Below are 23,807 nucleotides of genomic sequence, written 5' to 3' on the forward strand. Positions count from 1 at the left end.
AGGAAAAGTGCTCACCTACCTAAAATACACACTATAATGATCATACAAGCCTTACCCGGCTCCATATAACTGCTCTCATCATCATCCTCAGATGTGCTGATGTCGATAGTTGATGAAAGGACTGCTACAAATCCTTCTTTAAACTCCTCAAAATTAACCTAGAAATGCAGGAAAATAGAAACTTCAGCTGTAATGCCTCCAGATGTGATGAAAATTTCAAACCATTTATTATCCATGCCTGCAGCTTGTGAGGAAAGCGTCAATATGTATTTATGATTAACCATTATAGATAGAGGAAGTACTTTTGTCTACAGCACTACATGGCCCAAATCTTTCCAAAGACCAACATTCTCATAAAGCATACCCATTTTCTTAATCACGTTGTTACCCTGCTGCCCTGTCAGTGGCCTAGCTATACCAGTCATGAAACCAGTTCAGATCTTTGTCCCAGAGTCCCACTGTACTATACTCCCAACTCTCCCTGCAGTTTATTTAATTTGATATTATGAAGTTTGTGCTAAGAGGAGAAATGCTGCATTAAGCAGCTAGAACACAGAGTTGGCGAAGCCTCTTCATGTATCGCCTGCATTTGGCAACGTGATATAATCTTATGGCCATGTACAAGGGAAGAGTGCACTAGGGTCACTGCCCTGGCAAGTATGAATACATTTTGAGCAGGAAAGTGGCCAGAACATGTCTTGGTCCCATAGAGCAGGGGGCCAGTTGGAACTGTGACCACAGTTCCTATGCCAATGCCTGTCTTTTGTGTGCACTAATTATGCCACAAATTTTGACAGAACTAAACAGCAATTCATTAGCCACAGTGAAGAGAAAGGCAGGAGGAGGTGATAGCACTCAGTGTGTACAGAGAAGAGAGGGAAAGTTTTATAATGAGGTGGTCTTAAAGCAACCCAAAATCCCTCTTAATTAAAGCGGTAGTAAACTTTGAGAAAAAAAAAAAACCAAACAAAACAACTTTCTCCCTGCAGGGTAAAGGCATAAGGTGCTATTATGCATTGCATACTAGCACATTATGAAAACTTACCTTGAAAAGAAGCCTTCCAGCATTGTGCTGTCACCACTGCAGAGGCTTCCATTTTCACCTGGTCTTCCTTCCGAGTTCGCAGCCTGCAGCTGCCTGATCGGCTTAGCTGCGTTGACCTCACTTCCATGCATGCGCACAGGAGTCGTGACCTGTGGCACAGAGCTCTGAAGGAACGGCACAGGTATGCCCTTCCTTTAGAGTTACGTCACCGACTGCCGAACAAGCGAATATCTCTTAAACAGTGCATGATTAAAAGATATTCATTTTCCCTACAGGTAAGCTTTATTATTGTAAGCTTACATGTAGCAAAAAAACAGTAGTAGTTTAATACCACTTTAATACATGAGAACCTCAATAATGCCCACTTAAAACAGAAGGGATTTGCATGTCTCACTTTCATGCCATGCAAATGACTCCTTTTATGGCCCAGACCAAATGTACTTCAGAACTACTGGTTTATAGTAGAAATATACTCTAATATTTTACAAACTGCTGTTTCAGGCTAGTTGGCCATCATCAGTGCAGTGTATGAAAACTATGGCTTTTACTGAGTAGGGAATAACACAATAGAATAACTAAAGGCCTTATGGTGCGGAGGGCTTAAAAGCAACAAAAAGCTTCCCCACTTAGGTCCCTTGCACATGGGAGAATCTAGATTCTGTGCGTTCCTTCCACTATTTTATTGCACCCAGGTGGCACAGGTGCAGTGTTCAATCTGTCTGCCTGCAGCATGTCAAAGTCCTTGGTGGTACTGATATTTTGGGCCAAATACATTCAGTGAGGAGACCTGTGTTCCAGGCATTCATCCCTGAATGCATAGGGCCCTAAATGTGTGTACCACTCTGTACAGCCTTCAGCCCCATCCAGCCACAGCCTGCCATAGACTTTGACATACTGGAGGCAGTGGGGCTGGATGCTGCACCTATGCCTCTCAGATGTAATAAAACACATGGAGGCCTGCACAGCAGCAGGATGCCTCACTGTGCAAGGGGACGATGCCAAACTGACCCCCGATCCCCTTCCATAATGTGTGAGCAACATGTGTCAGTAAAATTGCCCTCCCTCCCAAATTAATCCAGCACTGATCTGCAGCCCCCCCCCAAGCATAAATTCCCTCTGCAACCAAAATTCTGCCAAACAAAAATGCATAAACTCCTCCTCCTCCCAGCACAAAGCCCACACCCTCCATCCCTGCTCCCACTCTCAAATACCCCAGTCTCCAGCAAAAATCCTCCATCCCAAATCTCCCAGTCTCCAGCACAACCACCCCCCGTTCCTCCAATCGTGTTCCCTGTACTATTCAGCAGGGAAAGATGCCAGCTGCTGCAGTGTCAGCGATCATGGCATCAGAGACTTACTAATGAGGCTGGCTGTCAGATCAGGAATTTGTAGGGTTTGCTTACCTGCCCCCTAATTAAATTGTTTGTTGCTGGGACAGGAGCAGTCTAGGAAGGTGGTGGCCAGGGATTTAAAATGGCTGCAGAAAGATGCAGACAGGGCTCGGGTAAGCAAACCTGCACAGTCCTGAGTCCCTAACTGACAGCATTCCTATGTTAATGCCTGAATCTAGGAGTACTGCAGTGGCAGGAGGGATGAGCTGGGGGGATGAGCACAGCCTTCACCTCCTCCCTGCTCTCTCCTCCTCTTCAGATTTGGCTTGCCACTTCCAGTGCTAAGCCAAGGAGTAGCGATGCTGTTATCATTACTACTGTTTGCCTGTAGTGACGGGACTCACCACCTCATCCCCCTCACCACATGAGACAACTGCACCCGGGGCATCTGCTCCCCACCCCACACACACCTTTGTCCCAGCCCTGGAAAGGGGCCTTGATTAGTGAGGAACACAGCAGATTCTACAAAAAGGTACTTGCATGTCTCCCTTCCATATCAGACCCAAAAAAAATAAAAGGCAGGATTTACATCTGCTGACTGTACTTAAACGAGGAAGGCACCCCTAATTTTTTGGATCTGTAATGGAAGTGAGACATATAAATACCTTTTAAGAAGAAATAGGAGTAAGAGCTGGTTCTCACTGAAGCAAATTACAGTTTCAATACTGATTACAAAAAGGAACAGAAAATACAGTTGCAAGAAAAAGTATGTGAACCCCTTGGGATTACGTGGAGTTTTGCATGAACTGGGCATAAAATGTGCTCTGAACGTCATCTACTGTAGATAATTGGTCACTATGGTCCTTTCTCAGTAGATACGATAGTTCCTGTACATTTACCATATTTATTAAAATTGCACAATGTATACATAAAATGCACCCTTTTGAGTATGAAAAAACTGTTGGATCAGGGAAAAGTCACTGAAAAAGATTTATATATTTATACAGCCATCTCTCATCTCGCTGTTATAAAAATGGAGGACTGATACATATTGCCCTCATATTCCTTCTGTACTGAAATGTATTGTAATTGTACTGTCTCCCTTATATTGTAAAGCGCTGCGCAAACTGTTGGCGCTATATAAATCCTGTATAATAATATTACATATGCATATTATAAAACTGGTTGTGTATAGTGAAACCAAGTAGCCAGACAATTGTTGATGCGTACAAGAGGTTCAAAAGGAATAATGTATGTTTACTCTTCTCAGTGAGATGCTGAGCAAATAAAAATGTTTTGAAATGTGTTTTGTTACATGAACTACATCACACTCAGGAATATAATTGTTTGTAGACATCTGTGTTCCGGGACGGCCGTGCATAAACCGTAGTAACAAAATATGTTCATTATGTCCTTTCTTTTCCTGACATTTCAAATAAAAAGAAATGTTATAGCACAATGGTAAGTATTTGTTTCAAGCATGTGCTTCAATGCACATCTGAAGCAAAGCTTTCCTTTTAGGATGTCCATTCCTTCCTAATCACATTCCTATTGCCCTGTCACTCTGATAGGCTTGGCCAGAATGGGCAGCAATCTCTAACATTACAAGCACGTCACAACTTTGCCTGTTAAAAATGGCCAGCATTTTCCATAAGAGACTGAGAGCTGATGCAAGTATGTGTGGGTACCTCTAAATAGCAGCTCTATCTCTCCAGAAATTGCAAGAAAGGTGACTGAAAAAGTTTTGTTAACCTTCGGGTCCATTCACACCACTTGCAACGCAGTAATGTGCACTGACACGATGAGATTTAAAGGCCAAGTTCACCATTTGTAAAAAAAAAAATAAAATAAATGCATACATTTTTGCAGGGTATAAAATGAGTATTTTATTTTTTTTTTTTTACTCTGCGGCCTGTAAAGAATTATACCCGTGATCAGCAGATTGCGGGTGCAATGCTAGGATCCTGCAGCCTCAGCGGAGAGTACCTCCAGACCAGTACTGGCAGACAGTTGCTGAAGTCCAGGGAAAAAAAAAAAAAATGAACAAGAGTGCTCACCAGCACCCTCGCAGTCCAATGAAAACAAGTTTTTTTTTTTTTTTTTTTTTTTTTTTACTTACCAGAAAGTTCAATTATTTTTATTTTATTTTTTTGTTGGAGGACAGTGCAGGACACAGGCTGTTTGAAGACAGTCATGAAAGACCTGTATTCTTTCATGAGAAAGGTAAGCAGGTCTGAGGGCATATTAGAGGCAAAAGGGGGCTGCCTGTACACCCTAGGCCCATAGATTCAAAATGTCCTGAATCCAGGCAGCCAAAAAAGCCTGCACACAACCCCCACTTGGAAGTGCCCCATCATTTAATGTTAGAGCTGGCTTGCTTGGATGTCCAGGACTTCCAACAGAACGGATTGGAGGACTTGGCTATTTTAAATGCATTTTTTTTTTTTTTTAATATATATATATTCAGGGAATCCGCCAGACTGTCAACTATCTGTTCAAGACTACTGGTAGGAGCTCCAGCTTTTGGAACACTTCGGTATCTGTCAGGACCACTCCAGAGTTGCAAGTCATGTGTTTAGCCCACATTACCAGGGATGGCAAATGGTCATAGACTCTACCAATAGATGCATGACCAAACTCGACAGAGTAAAAGAGGCTTTCAGGAGAGTTCCAGATATTTTGTCCACTGGCTCTCTGAAGGCTTGAACATCCTCAACCAACACCATAAGGGATTTGTGGAGGCAGGAAATAGCCAGACCCACCACAGGCACTTTTCACTCTTTGTAGTAGTCTTCCTCCACTGGGTAGTGCTGTGCAAACCTTCTGGTGCACACATTTTATCTGGTCTCTGCCAATCCTTGTACAAAACAAACTTTCTATACTAGTGGGTGAACTGGAAAAGACCTTTGAAGTTTCCTAGATTTGGAACCATATGGAATTTGTGGATAAATAAAACCATTGGTAACATTTATTTGTTAAACCCCTATAGCATTCTCTCGGAACTGTTACATATTATCTCTTGTTGCAAGGCCTACTGCCCATATTAAAAGGACATTTGTTCAGAAAAGAAAAAATACCTAAAAATATTTTCACATAGAAAAAAAAAATTTTCATAGAAAAAAATGTACATGCAGATTCACTGGAAAAATAGCATTTTTTTTTTAAATCACAGACTCCTAGAAGTCACTGATAAATGGTGCTTCTTGGTCAAAGCCAGCCAACAGAACACAGACCATCCCTGACATAGGCCACTACTGCTACTCACTTGAAAATCGTAAGGCACTTTAGGTCCACTTTAAAGCAGAGCTGATTTGACAGCAAACTATTCTGGATGTTTAGTTTAGGATTTGATTTACAGATCTGAATAGTCCTGGAATTGGAAACCATAAAATATTTTTTGTTTAGACCAGATTTCTCCTTTATTCATAATATATTACCCTGGCAAAATGATCATTTCCCAGTAGTGTCCGCAGCAGTAATGGGAGCTGTGCATCCAGATGGAGCTTGTGACACAGATCTGTCAACTCATCTTTGTCCAGGTAACCCGTGCCTGTTGTGTCACAGCTTGTGAAGACCTCCTGTAGCTGAGACACATACTTGTTCTCCTCTTCCTTGTCCATCCCATAGCAAACTGCAGAAACAAAAAATAGTAACAGTCAGTTCAAAAAGTACTGGTCACATTACACAACGCAATTTATGTAGAAAAAAGACACGCATAAGAGGGTCTCCATATCGAAAAGGAATGGTTTATAAAGTAAAGCCACTATATGTGACTAGGATACAGTGGGTAAAATAAGTATTGAACGTGTCACCATTTTTCTCTGTAAATATATTTCTAAAGGTGCTATTGACATGAAATTTTCACCACACGATGGTAACAACCCTTGCAATCCACACATACAAAACAAATATGTTCAGCAATTAAGTTATGTGTAATAAAATGGAATGACACAGGCTAACTGGAAATTATTTAATACTTTGTACAAAATCCTTTGATCATGACAGCTTCAAGACGCCTCCGGTATGGAGAAACTAATCCCATGCATTGCTCAGGTGTGATTTTGTCCCATTGTTTCACACAGTCTTCAAATCTTGAAGGTTCAGTGGGCCTCTTCTAAGAACTCTGATCTTTAGTTCTTGTCATAGATTTTCTATTGGATTCAGATCAGGCGATCGGCTGGCCCATTCTAGCAGCTTTATCTCCTTTCTTTGAAACCAATTGAGAGTTTCCTTGACTGTGTTTGGGATCGTCTTGCTGCTATGTCAACCCTCGTTTCATCTTCATCATCCTGGTAGATGCCAACAGATTTTTATCAAGAATGTCTTGGTACATTTGTCCATTCATCCTTCCTTCAATAACATGAGGTTTGCTGGTACCGTATGCTAAAAAACAACTCCACACCATGATGTTCCCACCTCCAAACTCCACTGTTGGTATGGTGTTTTTGGGGTGATGTGAAGTGCCATCTGACCTCCAAACATGGTGTGTATCATGGTATCCAAAGAGTTTGCTTTTGGTCTCCCCTGATCAGACTATATTCTCCCAGTATTTCAAAGGCTTTTCTAAATGTTGTGCAGCAAACTTTAAATGAGCTTCAGCATGCTTTTTCCTCAGCAATGGAGTCTTGCGTGGAGAGTGTGCATACAGGCCATGGCAGCTGACTGCAGAGTGTGCATACAGGCCATGGCAGCTGACTGCATTTTTTTTTTTTAATTATTTTAAAAACACTGTACCTGTTCATTCCAGGTCTTTCTGAAGCTCTCCACAAGTGGTCCTTGGCTCTCGAACAACTCTTCTGATAATTCTTTTCATTCCTCTGTCATAAATCTTGTGAGGAGCACCGAATCGTGGCCGGTTTATGATGAAATTATGTTCTTTCCACTTCTGGATTATGGCCCAAATAGTGCTCACTGGAACATTTAGAAGTTCAAAAATCCTTCTATAACCAATGCCATCAGTATGTTTTGCAACAATAAGGTTGCGAACGTCTTGAGAGAGCCCTTTGCTTTTACCCATCATGAGATTTTTTTTTTGGTAACGAGACACCTTTTTATAGGCCATCAGTTGAGACTGAACCAGCTGATAATTTGCACTGACAAGGGGCAGGATTGCTTTCTAATTACTTATAGATTTCAGCTGGTGTCTTGGCTTTCCATGCCTTTTTGAATCTCCCTATCTTTATGTATTCAATACTTTTTCCCTGTGTCATTCCATTTTATTACACATAACCTAAATTTCTGAACTTATTTGTTTTGGTTTCTTTGTAAGTATGGATTGCATGGGTTATCGACATGTGGTAAACATTTCATGTCAAAAGTACCTCTAGATTTGTATTTACTGAGAAAAATGGAATAGTGTTCAATACTTATTTTACCCGCTGTATATAAAGCAGAAATGAGCCTTTATAAGGTGCCAGATCGATTGTGCCTGTTACAATAAAAATCTCCCTGCCATTGCTGTTGGGCCCTCCAGAAAACTGAGCACCTAGCAGGGCAACCTGCTTGTAAAGCTGCCATAATTCATCACAGGTTTGTAAGCACCTTAAGTAATCCAAAGCAACTAGATTTCTGTTATGCTATATCTGTAAAAATGTGTTTTACTTGCCCATACTACATTTTTCACATAGTCTCTGTTTTGCTCCAAAGTCAAAGTAAGACTGTACTGCACATACCTTACCTTTGCCCTTCTGTTCAATGGAAATCTTTCTCCCGCACGGAAGCTAACACTACCAGAGTGTCAATATCCTGGGTCCCAGAAGTGTTGGTTTCCATGCGGGACTTCAGAGAAAGATGTCTTGTAAACTGTGCAGCATTCTGGCACAGCAGTCAGTAGGAAAGATAAGTATTCAAGATCTTATTTTACAAAAGTTGTCTAGGGATTTTTTTTATAACAGTGTCAACTTAAAGGAAGGCAGCAGTCAGAAAATACAGGAGGTTGGCATTTCTGACCTCTTCTGGAAAGTCTAGTTTCTTGGCTGCCATGTTCTTCACATGGCTTGTTACTTTCTGCCTCACTAACCTGTAGGAAGAATGAAGATAAGTTCTGGTTTAAGTGAATCAGTGTTTTGTTTATGTATGACAAAGAAACAGGTTCACATTAATGCAAACCTTTCCAGCAAGATATACTTGCTTCCTTTAGGGGAGCAAAAACAAAAGTAAGGAAAAGAAACCTTGGGTGGACTCAAAATCACTATAGTCTGAGCTTAAACAGGATTGTGGCCTGTCTGTGTACCCCTATAGGGCAATGATGGACCAAGCATCAACACACAGATGAAGGGACTAAGTCACATGTTTCTTCATACCTGGAAGTACCAGGTATTTTCTTCCTTCCTGGTGTTGGACTGAAGCAACAGGGGAACAAAGAAAAAAGCAAATATTAATGGTTTGTGATGGGGCATTTAACTGAACCTGTTACTTTGTTCTGCATGGGCAAAGCACAGATTTGCTTTTACTCTCTATTCTGAATGACTGCTCAGACTCAAAACAGCCCAGAAACTAGCAATTGTACTAGGAGATCAGCTATGGCAGTCTCACATTTCTTTCATTACAGGTTTCCTTTTGGTTACATCATTTTAGCTGGCTTCTGAACCACTTTGACAGCGTGCAGAGATTTCTACTCTGCGTCGCAATAATCATTGTGGCATGAAGCAATGGGAATGTTTTTCCCTGTAATTCAACTGCTATTTTAAGTGAAGCTTGACATCCTGAATACTATGTCAGCACATTTTTTTCTGCACAGTGCCCAACCTCAGCATAACCAATTAGAAGAAAACCACAAAGCTAATATAACACCAAATTCTTTCTAAAGTACTCTGGAGTTTAGAATGGCAGTTTATATATCTCAACATACAGTATAAGCAAAAATGGGACTTTCAAAAGACACTATTGTATCCTACCAGGATTTATGACAATGTTAACATTTTTTTTATAGAAATGCTCACAGGTATGCGACTGTAAAACATTTTTTTTTTAATACAACTCTATTTTCCACAACTCTGGGTATACTAAAATATTGAATGGTAGTACACAGAAATTCATTTCAACTTCAACTTTCAGCAGACTAGAGACTGTGGGGTTGATTTACTAAAACCGGAGCTTGCAAAGTCTGGTGCAGCTTTGCATAGAAACCAATCCGCTTCCACATTGTATTGTCAAAGCATAATTGAACAAGCTGAAGTTAGAAGCTGATTGGCTTCCATGCACAGCTGCACCAGATTTTGCTCTCTGAAGTTTTAGTAAATGAACTCCTGTGCTTACTGAAAGGAAAGCCTCAGTCTTGGTTCACACTACTGCGACCTGAAAGTTGCGCGACTTGCAGTGCGACTTTGCCAGGCGACTTGAGTATTACTTTGAAGCAACCCTGAAGCAACTTTCAGGGAATGCCTGGGTAATCTTCCTGTAATGTCAGATCCAAATGACATCAATATAGATGAGGATCTGACTTGGAGGTGGCTTTCATTAAAGTCTATGGGCACAAGTTGGATAGAAGTCTCCTTGAAGTAGTACAGGAACCTTTTCTAAAGTCAGAGTGACTTCAGTAGTGTTAATTAAGAGAGCTCTCATTTGCTAACATGGAATGTCACATATCATGCGACTTGGGGTCTCACAAGTTGGATCCCAAGTCGCAGCAGTTTGAACCGAGTCTTAAAGTTGCACATCATTGCTTTTATACCTTACTAGGTAAGCTCATGTATAGGTTTATTAATTTACAGTTTGCAATAGGCAAGCCAACAATATTTTAAACAGACATAAACTACAGCTAGTATTAGTATTTTTGCCAATGTATATTTAATGCCAAAATGTATTTTTTCAATTTGAATAAGGAGAGGTTAAAACTATGTTCGATTGAGGAAATTCTCACTTACTTCTGGTTCTACAGACAATCCAAAGTGAGAGTAATTAATCTCTCAAAGTAAAGGAAATACTATCTCAGACAATTAGGCACTTGTCAACAGACCAAGTGTTCCCACAGGAAGATTCCCCTCTATTCCTGTTCTGTGACAACTCAAAATTATGAATTTTCCCCTTACTTTCAGTGCGTGCCCTCATGTTGCAAACACAAACTATTGATGCTATATAAAATCCCATATAAGAATAAAAATAATAAAAACTGTTGTAACCAGGGCAAGTAGAGAGAGTGAATTTCCTTGGTAATGACAAAAAAAACATATAAACACGAGATTCAACGCCTCAACACTACAAACAACAAAAACAAATTGGCTTTGGATCAGAGGCGGACTGACCATTTGGAAACTCGGGCACTGTCCGAGGGCCCGGGGTCAGTAGGGGGCCCTATGAGATGCCCTTGGTACCTTTTTCATAGGCTTTTTTGAGTTTGGGCAAGGACACAGGGGCCCCATGATCCCCTATTGCCCGGGGGCCCCATGAATTGTCAGTCCGCCCCTGCTTTGGATCCACTTTGACATAAGTCACCAATATTATGAAAATTAAATTTTGAATTTTAAATATTGTAAGCAACTAGGAGAAAATGAAGTTAGAATTACCACCAAGCTGAAAATATAATCCTTGTCCAGTAGCATATAGAGAACCAGTAGAGGAAGTCAGGACATCTTCACAAGCAGCAGATCATTGAATGACAGCTTTGTTCTCCCAACCAACAGTAATTCAGAGTTTATACTGTCAATCAAGATTCCTCCATGCATGTTTCCTTTCTTCTGGAGAGCTATATGCTGCCAGTTTGCTAATCAGATTGCATTAGATGTGGCCCCGCCAGCTGAAGTGAGTTTACTACCTTGCAGACAGTGTGAGAGAGCTCTCATGAAGGTGAGAGGCAGGATTTCTTGTGATGATATATGGCAATGGAGAGGAATGCAAAAGCAATGCCATGGTAAGAGGAGTACAACTACAGTTATGTAAATATCATGAAATGGCTATCAGTATACTGTATATTATTGCAATGTCAGTCAATATTCAGTACATCAAAACACAATCAGTTTGGTCTGCTGCCACCACAGAAACAGGTCACAACTTGCCTGGTCATTAGTTTGGAAAGATAATCTTTGTATTGTGCAAGATTGTTAAACATCCACATACTTGCCACAAGATTAACTTTAGCATGTCTTCATTAGCTCCAATTCTTAACATTTTTTAAAGTGGAGTATACTTAGTTTTTATGTAATTTGAACATCTGAAATCAAATCTCATGTGTGAAGGATTATAATTAAGATATACATTAGATTTATTCTTGTATGACGACTTTACCCATAAGCATACTATGATACTGAGAAAAAAAACAAAAAGAAACCAAGAGCCAAATACAAGAACACCATATCAGCTACAGGCAAGAGCAGTGAAATTGTTTCGGTTAGGGCTGATTCATATCATAGAAACGCAGTCCAGATAAGTTTCTGTTTGCGCGTTTTTGATGAGTGCCGGTCATTTTTCCCCTCTCTTGTTGTTCATCTTAAATGTGCATTCCAGTGCATTTTTGATGAGTCTAACTGCGTTCCAGTACAGTTCAGTGCAGAAAAAATCTTCTACTTTTGTTTCTGCAACTGACCGCACTGGCGTGAACTATGCCATTGGAAACCATGTAACCTATTATCAATGTGTTTTTGATGCAGGAAAAAAAAACAAAACAACTGGACTGCATGTGGTGTGAACTGGTCTTTAAGCACTCGCCTACTGGGCACTTATACCCCCTTCCTGCCCAGGCCAATTTTCAGCTTTCAGCGCTGTCGCACTTTAAACGACAATTGTGCGGTCATGCGACACTGTACCAATATGAAATTATATTTTATTTCATACAAATAGAGCTTTATTTTGGTGGTATTTATTCGCCGCTGGTGTTTTATTTTTTGCTCAATAAACAAAAAAAAAAAAAAGCAGAAAATTTGAAAACAAAAAAAAAAAAAAAAGTTTCTTTGTTTCTAATCTAAAATTTTGCAAACAGGTAATTTTTATCCTACACTGATGTGCGTTGACAAGCAGCACTGATGGGCACAGATAGGCGGCACTGATGTGCAACAATGATGGGCACTGATAGGTGGCACTGATGGGCAGCACTGACTGGTGGCAATGTTGGGCACTGACTGGCACTGCTGGGAACAGGTGGGTGGCGCTGCTGGGCACCGATCATCAGTGCCCTGATAACTGGTGCTGATCTGTCCTCTGACAATTGCCAGCTATCGGCAGTACTTTTCCCACGCTGTGACAGCCTGAGGAAAGTGCAGCCGTTAACCAGCAACTGCATGTACCGGTGATCTGCTGTGTCATTGGACACGGCTGATCACGTGGTAAAAGGCCGCTGTGATTGGCCTTTTACCACATCACGGGATCAGCTGTGTCCGTAGGACGCAGCGATCATGGAGATCGCCGGGGGCGCGTTCTGGGAAAACATCATATATTGTAAGCTCGAAAGAGCAGGGCCCTCGATCCCCTCATGTTTTGCATTGTATTATTGTTCTGTCACATGTTCTGTCCCCCCTTTGTAATGTACAGCGCTGAGCGAACTATTGGAGCTTTATAAATACTGTATAATAATAATAATAATAATAATAATAATAATATGACGCTCTCCCAGGACTGGACAACTGCGCTGTAGCAGTCATTCGGCTATAGCATGGTTGCCAAGTAGTTAAAAGGAGAAGTATGGCCAAAGTTCTTTTGGCCATACTTCTCCATTGGGTCACAGGAGTGCACTTTGTTCTATGTCCCAGATACCAGATTCAGCCGACAGCAGGTTAAAGTTCACAGTCAGCTGATGTCACAAAGGCAGTCCAAGCTCTACAGGGATCCTGACAATAGTGTCAGGATCCGCCCAGATGCCTAATCAGCAGCTGGCTCAGCCTCTCAGTGCGGCACTGAGAGCCTGGGCCAGCACCTCCCGCCCCTCCATGGTCTGGTGCTCCAGTGAGAACTGGAGGGGCAGAGCACAGACCCAAGAGCTGAGCGATCAGCGGCCTTTGATCACTCAGTTCTCGGTGTAGAGCTGGCAGGGGACAGCTGCAGCATTGGGTGGGTGCTGCTGCCAGCTAATCAAATATATAGGTTTGTTATTCTCATTTCCAGACCAAAAGATCTATAAAAAAAAGTAATTCCTCATTTCATTACTCAATTTACTTGGCATGAATGTAAAAAATGAATCTCATGAAATATAAAAAAAATGTATGCGATGCTAGGTTTGTTGGAGGGAACTCCAGCCGTAGACTTCTATACAAAAAGGAGAAAAAATTATCTCTTGTAAAATGTGTAAAATGTTCAGATCGGTCCTCTTTAAGTGAATTCATTAATTTGTTTCCACTGGATATCCCAGCCAGCGCTGTACCTCTGGTACATGTATGTGAGGTACAGCTCTCATATGGTGAGGGTTATCCTGTCATTTACCCTCCCCTTATCCTTTAAATGAACTGCTTGTATTCTACAAACAGAATAATGGGCATTTTATGAACATAAAAGAGCTGCCCCTCTCATACTGTGAAGGGTACTGTGAAGGATCATGTTATTTACCCTCCCTTTCCTCTCCCCTTATCCGTTCACTGAACTAGTTTTAGTCTATGAACAGAATACTGTGAGTTCTGTGAACAGACAAGAGCTGTGGCTCTCATACCTGTTACACAGCATTTCCCTTGTCCATTCACAGAAGGCTTTTTATTCTGTGAACAGAATACAAGGCATTTTGTGGAAGGACAAAAGGGAGAGAAAAGGGAGAGAAAAGGGAGGATTCCTCCAGTGCATTAGAGCCCTAGCTCTTATAGCCGCATTGCCGGACTTACAGACCTGGCTGTATTACCTAGCGTGTACAAATTAATGAATTATACACTTAAACCAGACCGATTTGAGCACTAACACTCTTCACAAAAGGCAAACTTTTTCCTTATTTGTGTAGAAGTTTGTGGCTGGAGTTCCTTTTAAAGCAAACTTATACATTATTTTAATTATTTCATCAAATTCATTTTTTACATGCATGCCAAGTAATGAGCAATTGCATTTGCAGGTATTGATTTCCTTTCAGAGATTACAATACTTTCCCTGAAAATGTCTTCATTTGCTTTTCTCTCTAGAAGGATGAACCCATTTTTATTCAGCCATCATCTAGGCTTAATGTCTACTTACTGGATTGAAGATCATGGCTCAGAGGTAACCCAAAACTGCAAATCCCAAAGCTTATGAAGGTTTTGGCCATGTTCACGTATGTCAGACACATTTCAGCCTCTCCTGCAGGCTTATGATATGATACCAAGATACAAATGTTGCATTCTGATCACTGGGAAAGGGGAGACAAAAGAAAATACTTCCTCCTGCCTGCAGCAAATTTAGAAAGTGATCTCAGCTTAGGCAAAGACAGTTGACTGCTGCGCATGGGCTTTTTTTTTTTTTTTTTTTTTTTAAGAAAAGGTTTTATAAAAAATATACAGTACAATTATGTAGTGACAAGAAACTTGTTTAAATGTCTGATGTCTTTGTACAAGTCACACCTTTTAGTTTCATAAGAATGTTTGGCCATTGTGGCATATAATGCAGTTAGTACTGGCTCTGTAAACGGAAAGAGTAAGTTGATGACCATAGAAGATTAGGCAAAGTGTATGCTTAGAGTATTTGATTAGCAACAGGAATCTGAAACACTCGTACAGCTGTAACCACTGACACTTGATCTCTTTCTTATGCACTATGTTTACAAAGAATTGTATCTACTTATCTGAGAACCTTTCACAATTCAGGCCACCCTAGCAAAGGTAGGTAACCTAGAGCATTATGAAAAAGATAAGAGCACACAGATTTCAAAACAATACAAAAAATGTACAATGTAAGTATTATAACAAATTTACAACTCTAAGGGCTCATGTACACTGCTGCTGATAAACTCACGTTTAGAAGCTTTTCTGCGTTTTTTCCAGCAGCCCCTGAACTCTCCCTAATGTTTTCTTATGTGTCCATGTACACTGTTTTTAACAGGCAGTTGAGTTTACAGTTGTTTTTTTGCACGCAGAAAACATGTGTTCAGCAGTAGATTTTATCAGCATTTCAAGCTCCAAAAGTTTGTAAACGCGCATACCCGCGTTTATAAGCGTTTGGAAATTTTTTTTAACTTTCCATTTCCAGATGCTGTCCAGAGCCTTTTTTCATCATGAAAAATGAATGCAAATCGTTTTCAAGGTACTCAAATGGACAAAACACTGAACACAGGTTGTTCCTATCAAGCTTGGCACACATTGTAATGACAAATTCACACCTCAGACCTCTCCCAAGCTGGAAACAAAAGATATGTTAATGACCATTCACACCTCAAATTCCTCATGAAGACCCCCTGCCAGGTGGCCTTATTGACTCACTCCACCAGACACCTTTCCCAACTTTGGAAACAAAAAGAAATGATAATGAGCAACTTACACCTAAGCTAATCTCAACACATACTGCTCTCTCTGCTTCTATTCTCTGTATTTCTCTGAAACAGTCTATAATTTACCACTTTCCAGTGCATTCTTGGCATTTGGGAGGTTCTCCTGTGCTTATGTTTAAAAAATGCTTCTAAATGCAAACGCGCATAAACGTGGTATGCAAATGCGTCAAAACTGACTTTTTAACCTGCATTTATCTGCTGTCAATTTCCAGCGTTCAAACGTGAGTTTATCAGCTGCAGTGTACATAAGCCCTAAATCTTTTCCAAGGGAACAGTGCATTTCAAGAAGGTAGTCAGTAGTAGACCTCATGCTGTGACCAGTGTCAGAGCTGGAGTATAGTTGTTGGCGGTTGTCAGTTCTTCTGACTGGACACAGCCTGCATCCCTTTTCTCCTAGAGGTTCCATCAGAAAACAGAGATTGTAATTTCCCCTGTAGTCTTTGGAAGAACTGACAGCCTCCAACGATTGTAATGTAGCCCCACCACTAGCCATGGTTACTGCTAACTGCCCCCTTCTGACCTGAGATGCACGTTTTTGTTTTTTTGTAACAGACTGTTATAATTTTTATCATGCCTGATAAACACCATTTTTATTGCACAAGATCTGTGGGATCTTCTCTTTGTTTGTTCTAGTATAGCTTAATTCTCTGAAGCTACTGGATTCAATGCATCCCTTTTTTGTGGATCGGTGTCCCTTATTGCACATCCTACTGCAGGTCTATAGCACAGGAGAGCACATATTTTGGTGCCTCAAATGTAAGACCTGTTCCTGGGTATATTTGACTTGCTGATTCAGCACAAGTTTTGAGATACAGCATAAATGCCACATTCCACTCATCACTGTGGTTGTCTGTCACAAATAAGGATATTTTAATGTACAGTAGTGTTTTCTTTAACCACTTACCCTCTCCAGAGGATTTGCTCCCCTTCCTGACCAGGACATTTTTTGCGTTATGGCGCTGCGCTATTTCAACTGGTAATTGCACGGTCAAGCAACGCTGTACACAAACAAAATTTATGTCCTTTTTTTCACACAAATAGAGCTTTATTTTGGTAGTATTTGATTACCTCTGGGTTTTTTATTTTTTGCACCTGAAAATTTTGCAAAAAAAACCCAATATTTTTTACTTTTGCTTATAAAAAATGTATAGTAAACTCAAAGTTAGTCATAAATGTAGGCAAAAATGTATTCAACTAATATCCTTGGTAAAAAAAATCCCAATAAGTTTATATTAAATGCTTTGTGTGAAAGTTATAGAGTCTACAAACTATGGTATAGATACTGCAATTTACACCATTTTTGCTATACAGCGATGCGCTAGTTTAACTGACAATTGTGCAGTCATGCAATACTCTACATATATGAAATTTGTCCTTTTTTTCACACAAATAGAGCTTTCTTTTGGTGGTATTTGATCACCTCTGGATTCTTTTTTTTGCCCTATAAACAAAAAAAAGTGAAAATTTTGAAAAAAAAAATTCTCATTTCTGTGATAAAAAATATCCAATAAACTCAAATTTCATCATAAAGTTAGGACAAAATGTATTTTGCTATATGTCTTTGGTAAAAATAAGTCCAAATACAGTTCTGTCCAAATACAGTATCTCACAGAAGTGAGTACAACCCGCACATTTTTGTAAATATTTGATTCTATCTTTTCATGTGACAACACTGAAGAAATGACACTTTGCTACAAATGTAAAGTAGTGAGTGTACAGCTTGTATAACAGTGCAAATTTGCTGTCCCCTCAAAATAACTCACACAGCCATTAATGTATAAACTGCTGGCAACAAAAGTGAGTACACCCCTAAGTGAAAATTTCCAAATTGGACATGATATGAGCAGATATGTTAAATTTGGTGTTATCACTCTCACTCTCTCATACTGGTCAGTGGAAGTTCAACATGGCACCTCATGGCAAAGAACTCTCTGAGAATCTGAAAAAAAGAATAGTTGCTCTACATAAAGATGGCCTAGGCTATAAGAAGATTGCCAAGACCCTGAAACTGAGCTGCAGTACGGTGGCCAAGACCATACAGAGGTTTAACAAGACAGGTTCCACTCAGAACAGGCCTCGCCCTGGTTGACTAAAGAAGTTGAGTGCACGTGCTCAGCATTATATCCAGAGGTTGTCTTTGGGAAACAGATATATGAGTGCTGCCAGCATTGCTGCAGAGGTTGAAGGGGTGGGGGGGGGGGTCAGCCTGTCAGTTCTCAGACCATACGCCGCACACTTTGGTCTGCATGGCTGTCATCCCAGAAGGAAGCCTCTTCTAAAGATAATACACAAGAAAGCCCGCAAACAGTTTGCTGAAGACAAGCAGACTAAGGACATGGATTACTGGAACCATGTCCTGTGGTCTGATGAGACCAAGATAAACTGATTTGGTTCAGATGGTGTCAAGTGTGTGTGGCGGCAACCAGTTGAGGAGTACAAAGACAAGCTTGTCTTGCCTACAGTCAAGCATGGTGGTGGGAGTTTCATGGTCTGGGGCTGCATTAGTGCTGCCGGCACTGTGGAGCTACAGTTCACTGAAGGAACCATGAATTCCAACATGTACTGTGACATACTGAAGCATGTTCCCCTCCCTTTGGAGACTGGGCCGCAGGGCAGTATTCCATCATAACGACCCAAACACACCTCCAAGACGACCACCGCCTTGCTAAAGAAGCTGAGAGTAAAGGTGATGGACTGAACAAGCATGTCTCCAGACCTAAATCCTATTGAGCATCTGTGGGGCATCCTCAAATGGAAGGTGGAGGAGTGCAAGGCCTCTAACATCCACCAGCTCTGTGATGTTGTCATGCAGGCGTGGAAGAGGACTCCAGTGGCAACCTGTGAAACTCTGGTGAACTCCATGCCCAAAAGGGTTAGGCAGTGCTGGAAAATAATGGTGGCCACACAAAATATTGATACTTTGGTCCAAATTTGGAAATATTCACTTAGGGGTGTACTCACTTTTGTTGCCAGCTTTTAGACATTAGACATTAATGGATGAGTGTTGATTTATTTTGAGGAAACAGCATATTTACACTGTTATACAACCTGTACACGCACTACTTTACATTGTAACAAAGTGTCATTTCTACAGTGTTGTCACATGAAAAGAAATAATAAAATATTTAAAAAATGCCACCATGTTTAGTAAGGGCAGCGTTCCCCTCTTAAACATGGCGGCACGTGTCTCGGCGCTATGCAGAGGAGTATAAATAGAACTTCCTTGTCTGATGATCGTATCCCTTATGATTAAGTCGATGATGAAACGCGTCAAGGGAAGTGATGTCAAGATGCACACAGGAACTGGAAGTAGACCGGTGGCCATTTTGGAAAAGGGAAAGGATCAGCTGTGAGTGCCTGGACGTTTCCTGGATGGCAGAAAGGTTACTTATATTGTATATAAAGCGGTTTTAAAGGCTGGAATAATGTGAGCAGTTTGATTAAAGCTTATTATTGCATTTATCTTGGCAGTATTACACTATTACTGTCCCTTATATATGCATATCTGGATGGAGCAAGGTGTATGGGGACACATGGAGTACTATGGCTGATGAATTCAAGTAGTGCCGTGGAGACTATATATGCCTTGTGGAGATCTACAGGAGGGCCATTTTTCACCAGTTATTGGATTATACTATAGGCGTGATTATTTTGGATTGCTGGTAAGGGTACCCACTCCTTACTATAATTAGAAGTGTACACTGCGTTGGCTTGTGTTTGGGCACTGAAGAGTGATTCACACACAGTGTTGTTTCACCGTTTGATTCACTGTTCTTTTTCACATCTTTTCACTAGTTTTCACTGCATAGTTTTGAGTGGATACTCACTAGAGTGATGTCACATGTTTAAATGTAGATAATTAAAGATAATGCACTATGTGATATTTTTCTTTTTTTGAGGGAACATTTATCGTGGAAATCATTGGAAGGATATATATATTTCCTTTAGACACAATTTTTCACCGTGACTACACAGGAAGGCTATATTTTGTGGACTAATTAGGGATTGGACTTCACTTGTATTGTGTTGAGAAGTTTTTTTCAAATATTTAGTATCATTTTCTGTATTATATATTCTTTAAAGCAGACACCCTAGTGAATGAATTGATGGGTGCTGCAATTTTTTGGGTCACATGTTTTTTCAAACACAAATTTGAAAAAAAAAATACACTTTTTTTAATTGTTTGTTAAAATATAAAAGATGATGGTATGTCAAGTAAATAGATACCAAACATGACATGCTTTAAAACTGTGCACGCCCCATGCAAAGGCAACAAACTGCATAAAGACTACCATTTTAGATTTACACAGGAGTTCTAGTGCTAGAATTACTGCCCTCGATCTGATGTTCGATACCTCACATGCATGGTGCAACCTGTGTTTACATACGGCATGGGGTAAACCGTTTTTTTTTTGTTTTTTTTAAGATATATAGGTTTTTTATGTTATTTTTACACTGTCCCTTTCATTTTTTTTAATCACTTTCAATACTATCACAGGGGATGTAAATATCCCCTGTGACTGCAATAGGCATTGACAGGCATTCTTTTTTGAGAAATCTGGGGTCTATTAGCCTATAGATATCTCCTCTGCCCTTACATCATCTGATCTCACCAAGATCAGTGTGATCAGATGCTTTCCCAATTTAAAAATGGCACTGTTTATATCGTGCAAAACTGAAGTGATGAAATGCTCGTAGCTTTCAATTCCTTAGACTATAGAGATGATTGGCGCCATTCTGGTCTCCAATCAGCTCTATGGTCAGCTGGCAGAAACATTCTGCATTCTCAGGTTCCCCCGATGTCACCGGACTGCCTGAGAAAGCTGTGGAAGGCAGCGGGTGTGGGAGGGAGGGGGGGGGGACATCCCCCACTGCTTGTAAAAGCAATGCTGCAGCTAAATTAGCACCTAGGTTTGCTTTTACATTAAAGCCGATTTCCGGCTGAAAACATTATACCAGCTGCAGGCATCATCCTGGTACAACCACTCCATGTCCAGTGATGTACCAGTACGTCGCTGGTCCTTGTTGGGTACATATGCTATGTTTTTTTTTTTTTTTTTAATGCAGCCTGTGGTAGAAAAAGTGTGTGGTATACCCACCATTAGAATATTACACCCTGCACCCACCCACTTCTAATGGTAGGCAAACGTGAAATGTTCTTTTTTTGTCTGTGGACTGAACGAAAAAAAAAGAACCTGACAGGTTCCTCTATTCACATTTATCGATGTGGATGAAGAAATCTCTGCCAAAAAAAGTTTTCAAAAATATATGCCGAAGCATAGGGGCCATCCACCCACTGGTCACCCCAGGCCCTCATGCTTGAGCATATATGCTGTTTTTTTTTTTTGTTTTTTTTTAACTGCGGATGAAAAATCTCATCCAACAGCGCTGCACACACTTACGTATATTCTGAGAGCAAGACCCTGTCACTGTCAGAATAAACAGATCCGTGCTGCAGCTGAATGGCATTCCTTGCTGGGAATGTACTGTTTGAATGCAAGGTGGCCAGTAGAGTGAATGAGGGACTCATTCACGCAAATGTTTTGCTGGGGCACATACACATCTGCAAATTTCTCAGTGAGGTGGTTTATGGGGGGCGACAGTGTGTTATCATTGAAATGCATGAAGCGCATTATCGTCTCATATCTATGCCTGACCATAGCAGCAGAGAACACGAGCAGATGATGAATTGGGCCTGTGGACCAATACGACCGCAACGCATTCTTTTTTGTACTGCCATGTTGAGGGTTAGGCCCAAAAAAGTTTTAAATTTGGAAATCATAATAGATTTCCATGTGAATTGTCTGGCAAGGTTTGAATTTGGGTTTGTGGGCGATATATTGTTGACGATATAAATTGCTTTGGTCCACAATCAAATTGTACAAATCTTCTGTGAAAAAAAGCTCCATAAAATCAAGGGGAGTAGTTAGGTTTGCAGTTTCCACCTGAATTCCGGGTTGGGCAGCAAATGGGGGAAGTACGGGTGCTGCAGAATCTGTGGGCTGCCGTATCAGGATTTTCATGCATGTCCGGAAGGACACTATGGGCTCTATGGGCCTGTGTGCGAATTTTTGGTGGCTGCGGGACACTACTTGCACTCTAAACCTGGAAGAGCCAAAAATTAAACAATAGGATTGGCAATATATACACACCTTCTATATGATCATAACTATAATACAGTTCATACCTTACACTTCAGAATCCAGTGTTTCCAATGTAAAATTACAGTTGGAAGTACGCAAACACCCTCAGTGTATCTGCTAACTTGTATGCAAAAACACAAACTAAGTGACAGAAGAACAAGTTAATCAGTAAGATCTTTTCAAAAACTAAAAAAAATATAGAAATTTGACTATAGCTAAGAAATTAGAGCTGATGCAGTCTAGCCAAAGCAATTTTCTAAATCAGTGCTCAAATAACCCCCAAGAAAAAGGTCTAAAAAGCAAGGCACCAAGAAAACATTTTTTTTGGTTGGGCTGTCTAATCATTCCCCACTGAGGACACTACTTGAAGTGGTAGTAAACCGTAGGAAAGGGAAACAAAAAAAAATCCCCTGCAAGGTAATATCATAATGTGCTAATATGAATCGCATACTAGCCGAAGGTAAAACTTACCTTAAAATGAAGCCAACAACTTCCGGTTCCTGTGCCATGTGAGGATGGAGTGATCGGTCGCAGCTCCCAGCTCCTCTGTCACCTGCACTACATAGCCGCGCCAACACTCCGGTCCTCTGGGCGGATTGTCCCCGTCCCCCCCTTCTTTCCCCAGGGAACCGGATGGACCATTTATTGGAGCACTTTGCTCCCCGATCCTCACACAGTAGATGTCCCTCCTCCTCCAACTGTGCGGACAGCAGAAGACACTGAAACCTCACAAGCTAGGATTGCTCAGGTGGTGGCCCACATACTTACCCCACTGATCTCGGAGACTGTGAACAACGTGGTGCAACAAGGCATGGAACAGCTGAGGCAAGAGATCCACAACCAAACGCACAGGCTAGAGGAAGCAGAACGGCGTATATAGTCTGTGGAAAAACAACTCCATCAGGTAAACACATCACTCGCTACACGGGGTGAGGATCTGGAAAACAGGTCTTGCAGGAATAACCTACCCATTATAGGGCTGCCAGAATCTTATAAGCCTTCCCCCTTAATGGAGATATGCAGCCACCGCATCCCTGAGGCTCTGGGCCTCTGTTATCCTTGTGTCATTTAACGAGCTCCTCGTGTGGGCCCACCGCAAGAGCAACAACCCAAAACCAGACCGGTCATTGTCCGCTACCTAAATTATGCAGACAAACTGCTCATTCTGCAATTCTATTGCAAGGGCGGGAGCCTATCCATGGACAATCACAAATTATTATTCTCTGACTATTCAGTGGAGGTTTCAAAACAACGCAAGTCTTTCGCCCCAACCTGCTCCCTTCTCTATCAACATAACTTAAAATTTTCTCTAGCCTACCTGGCAATACTACACCTATGCTCTTCTAAAGGAGAACAACTGTCCTTCACATCTCCATCGATGGCTAAACAATATAAGGAATCCATGCCGGCTGGCGATCTAGCTTCTACTCACCTCATGGAAGATATATCAGCTGATTCACCCACTGTGGGACTCAAACACTGCTAAACATCAAAGCAGCCCCATGAAAAACCCTTCCAAACATGGACGCTACGCTGCTGGCCCCAAGAAATGGGGCGACACCTGAAAATATGGGGACATCCAACTTCTACCCATGGAGGGTATGCTCGTTACAGCTTAAGCTGTGCCACATTTACCGAACTGGCATTTTTCTTCATTATTACTCTCTGTTGATATCTCCAGCCGGAGAACCCTGTTATACATATATAATAAGATGTAGAACTAAGAATGACTAGCTCCCTTGCCTAGAACAAAGGGTTTTTATGTATTATCCTTCCCTTTTTTTTTTTCTGCTCCACACACCATGTATACATATGCATTTTTACTACGCATTTGAGCTTCACCCATCTGCTGGGGACATGGAAGCTAGACATTCTGGTTTATGTGTATTTCTCACACAGAAAAAAAGTGAAGTCCATAGTGATATTTG

At 41.0% G+C, this 23,807-nt stretch overlaps 1 protein-coding gene across 2 annotated transcripts in view; it reads right to left on the reverse strand.

The window, feature by feature from the left end:
- NINL (ninein like) overlaps positions 1–23,807 on the reverse strand; it is a 253,682-nt gene that overhangs the window by 187,820 nt on the left and 42,055 nt on the right. For both annotated transcript variants that reach the window (XM_089669816.1, XM_089669815.1), the window contains exons 2-3: positions 5,814–6,007; positions 56–158 (exon numbers count right to left, since the gene is read on the reverse strand). In XM_089669816.1, the coding sequence (XP_089525942.1) occupies positions 56–158; positions 5,814–5,996 (286 nt within the window). In that variant the 5' untranslated portion in view covers positions 5,997–6,007. The remainder of the gene's footprint in view (positions 1–55; positions 159–5,813; positions 6,008–23,807) is intronic.

This window comes from Staurois parvus, unplaced genomic scaffold (genome assembly GCF_062004578.1).
Source record: "Staurois parvus isolate SC_StPar_1 unplaced genomic scaffold, SC_StPar_1.0 ptg000081l, whole genome shotgun sequence".
NCBI lineage: Eukaryota > Metazoa > Chordata > Amphibia > Anura > Ranidae > Staurois > Staurois parvus.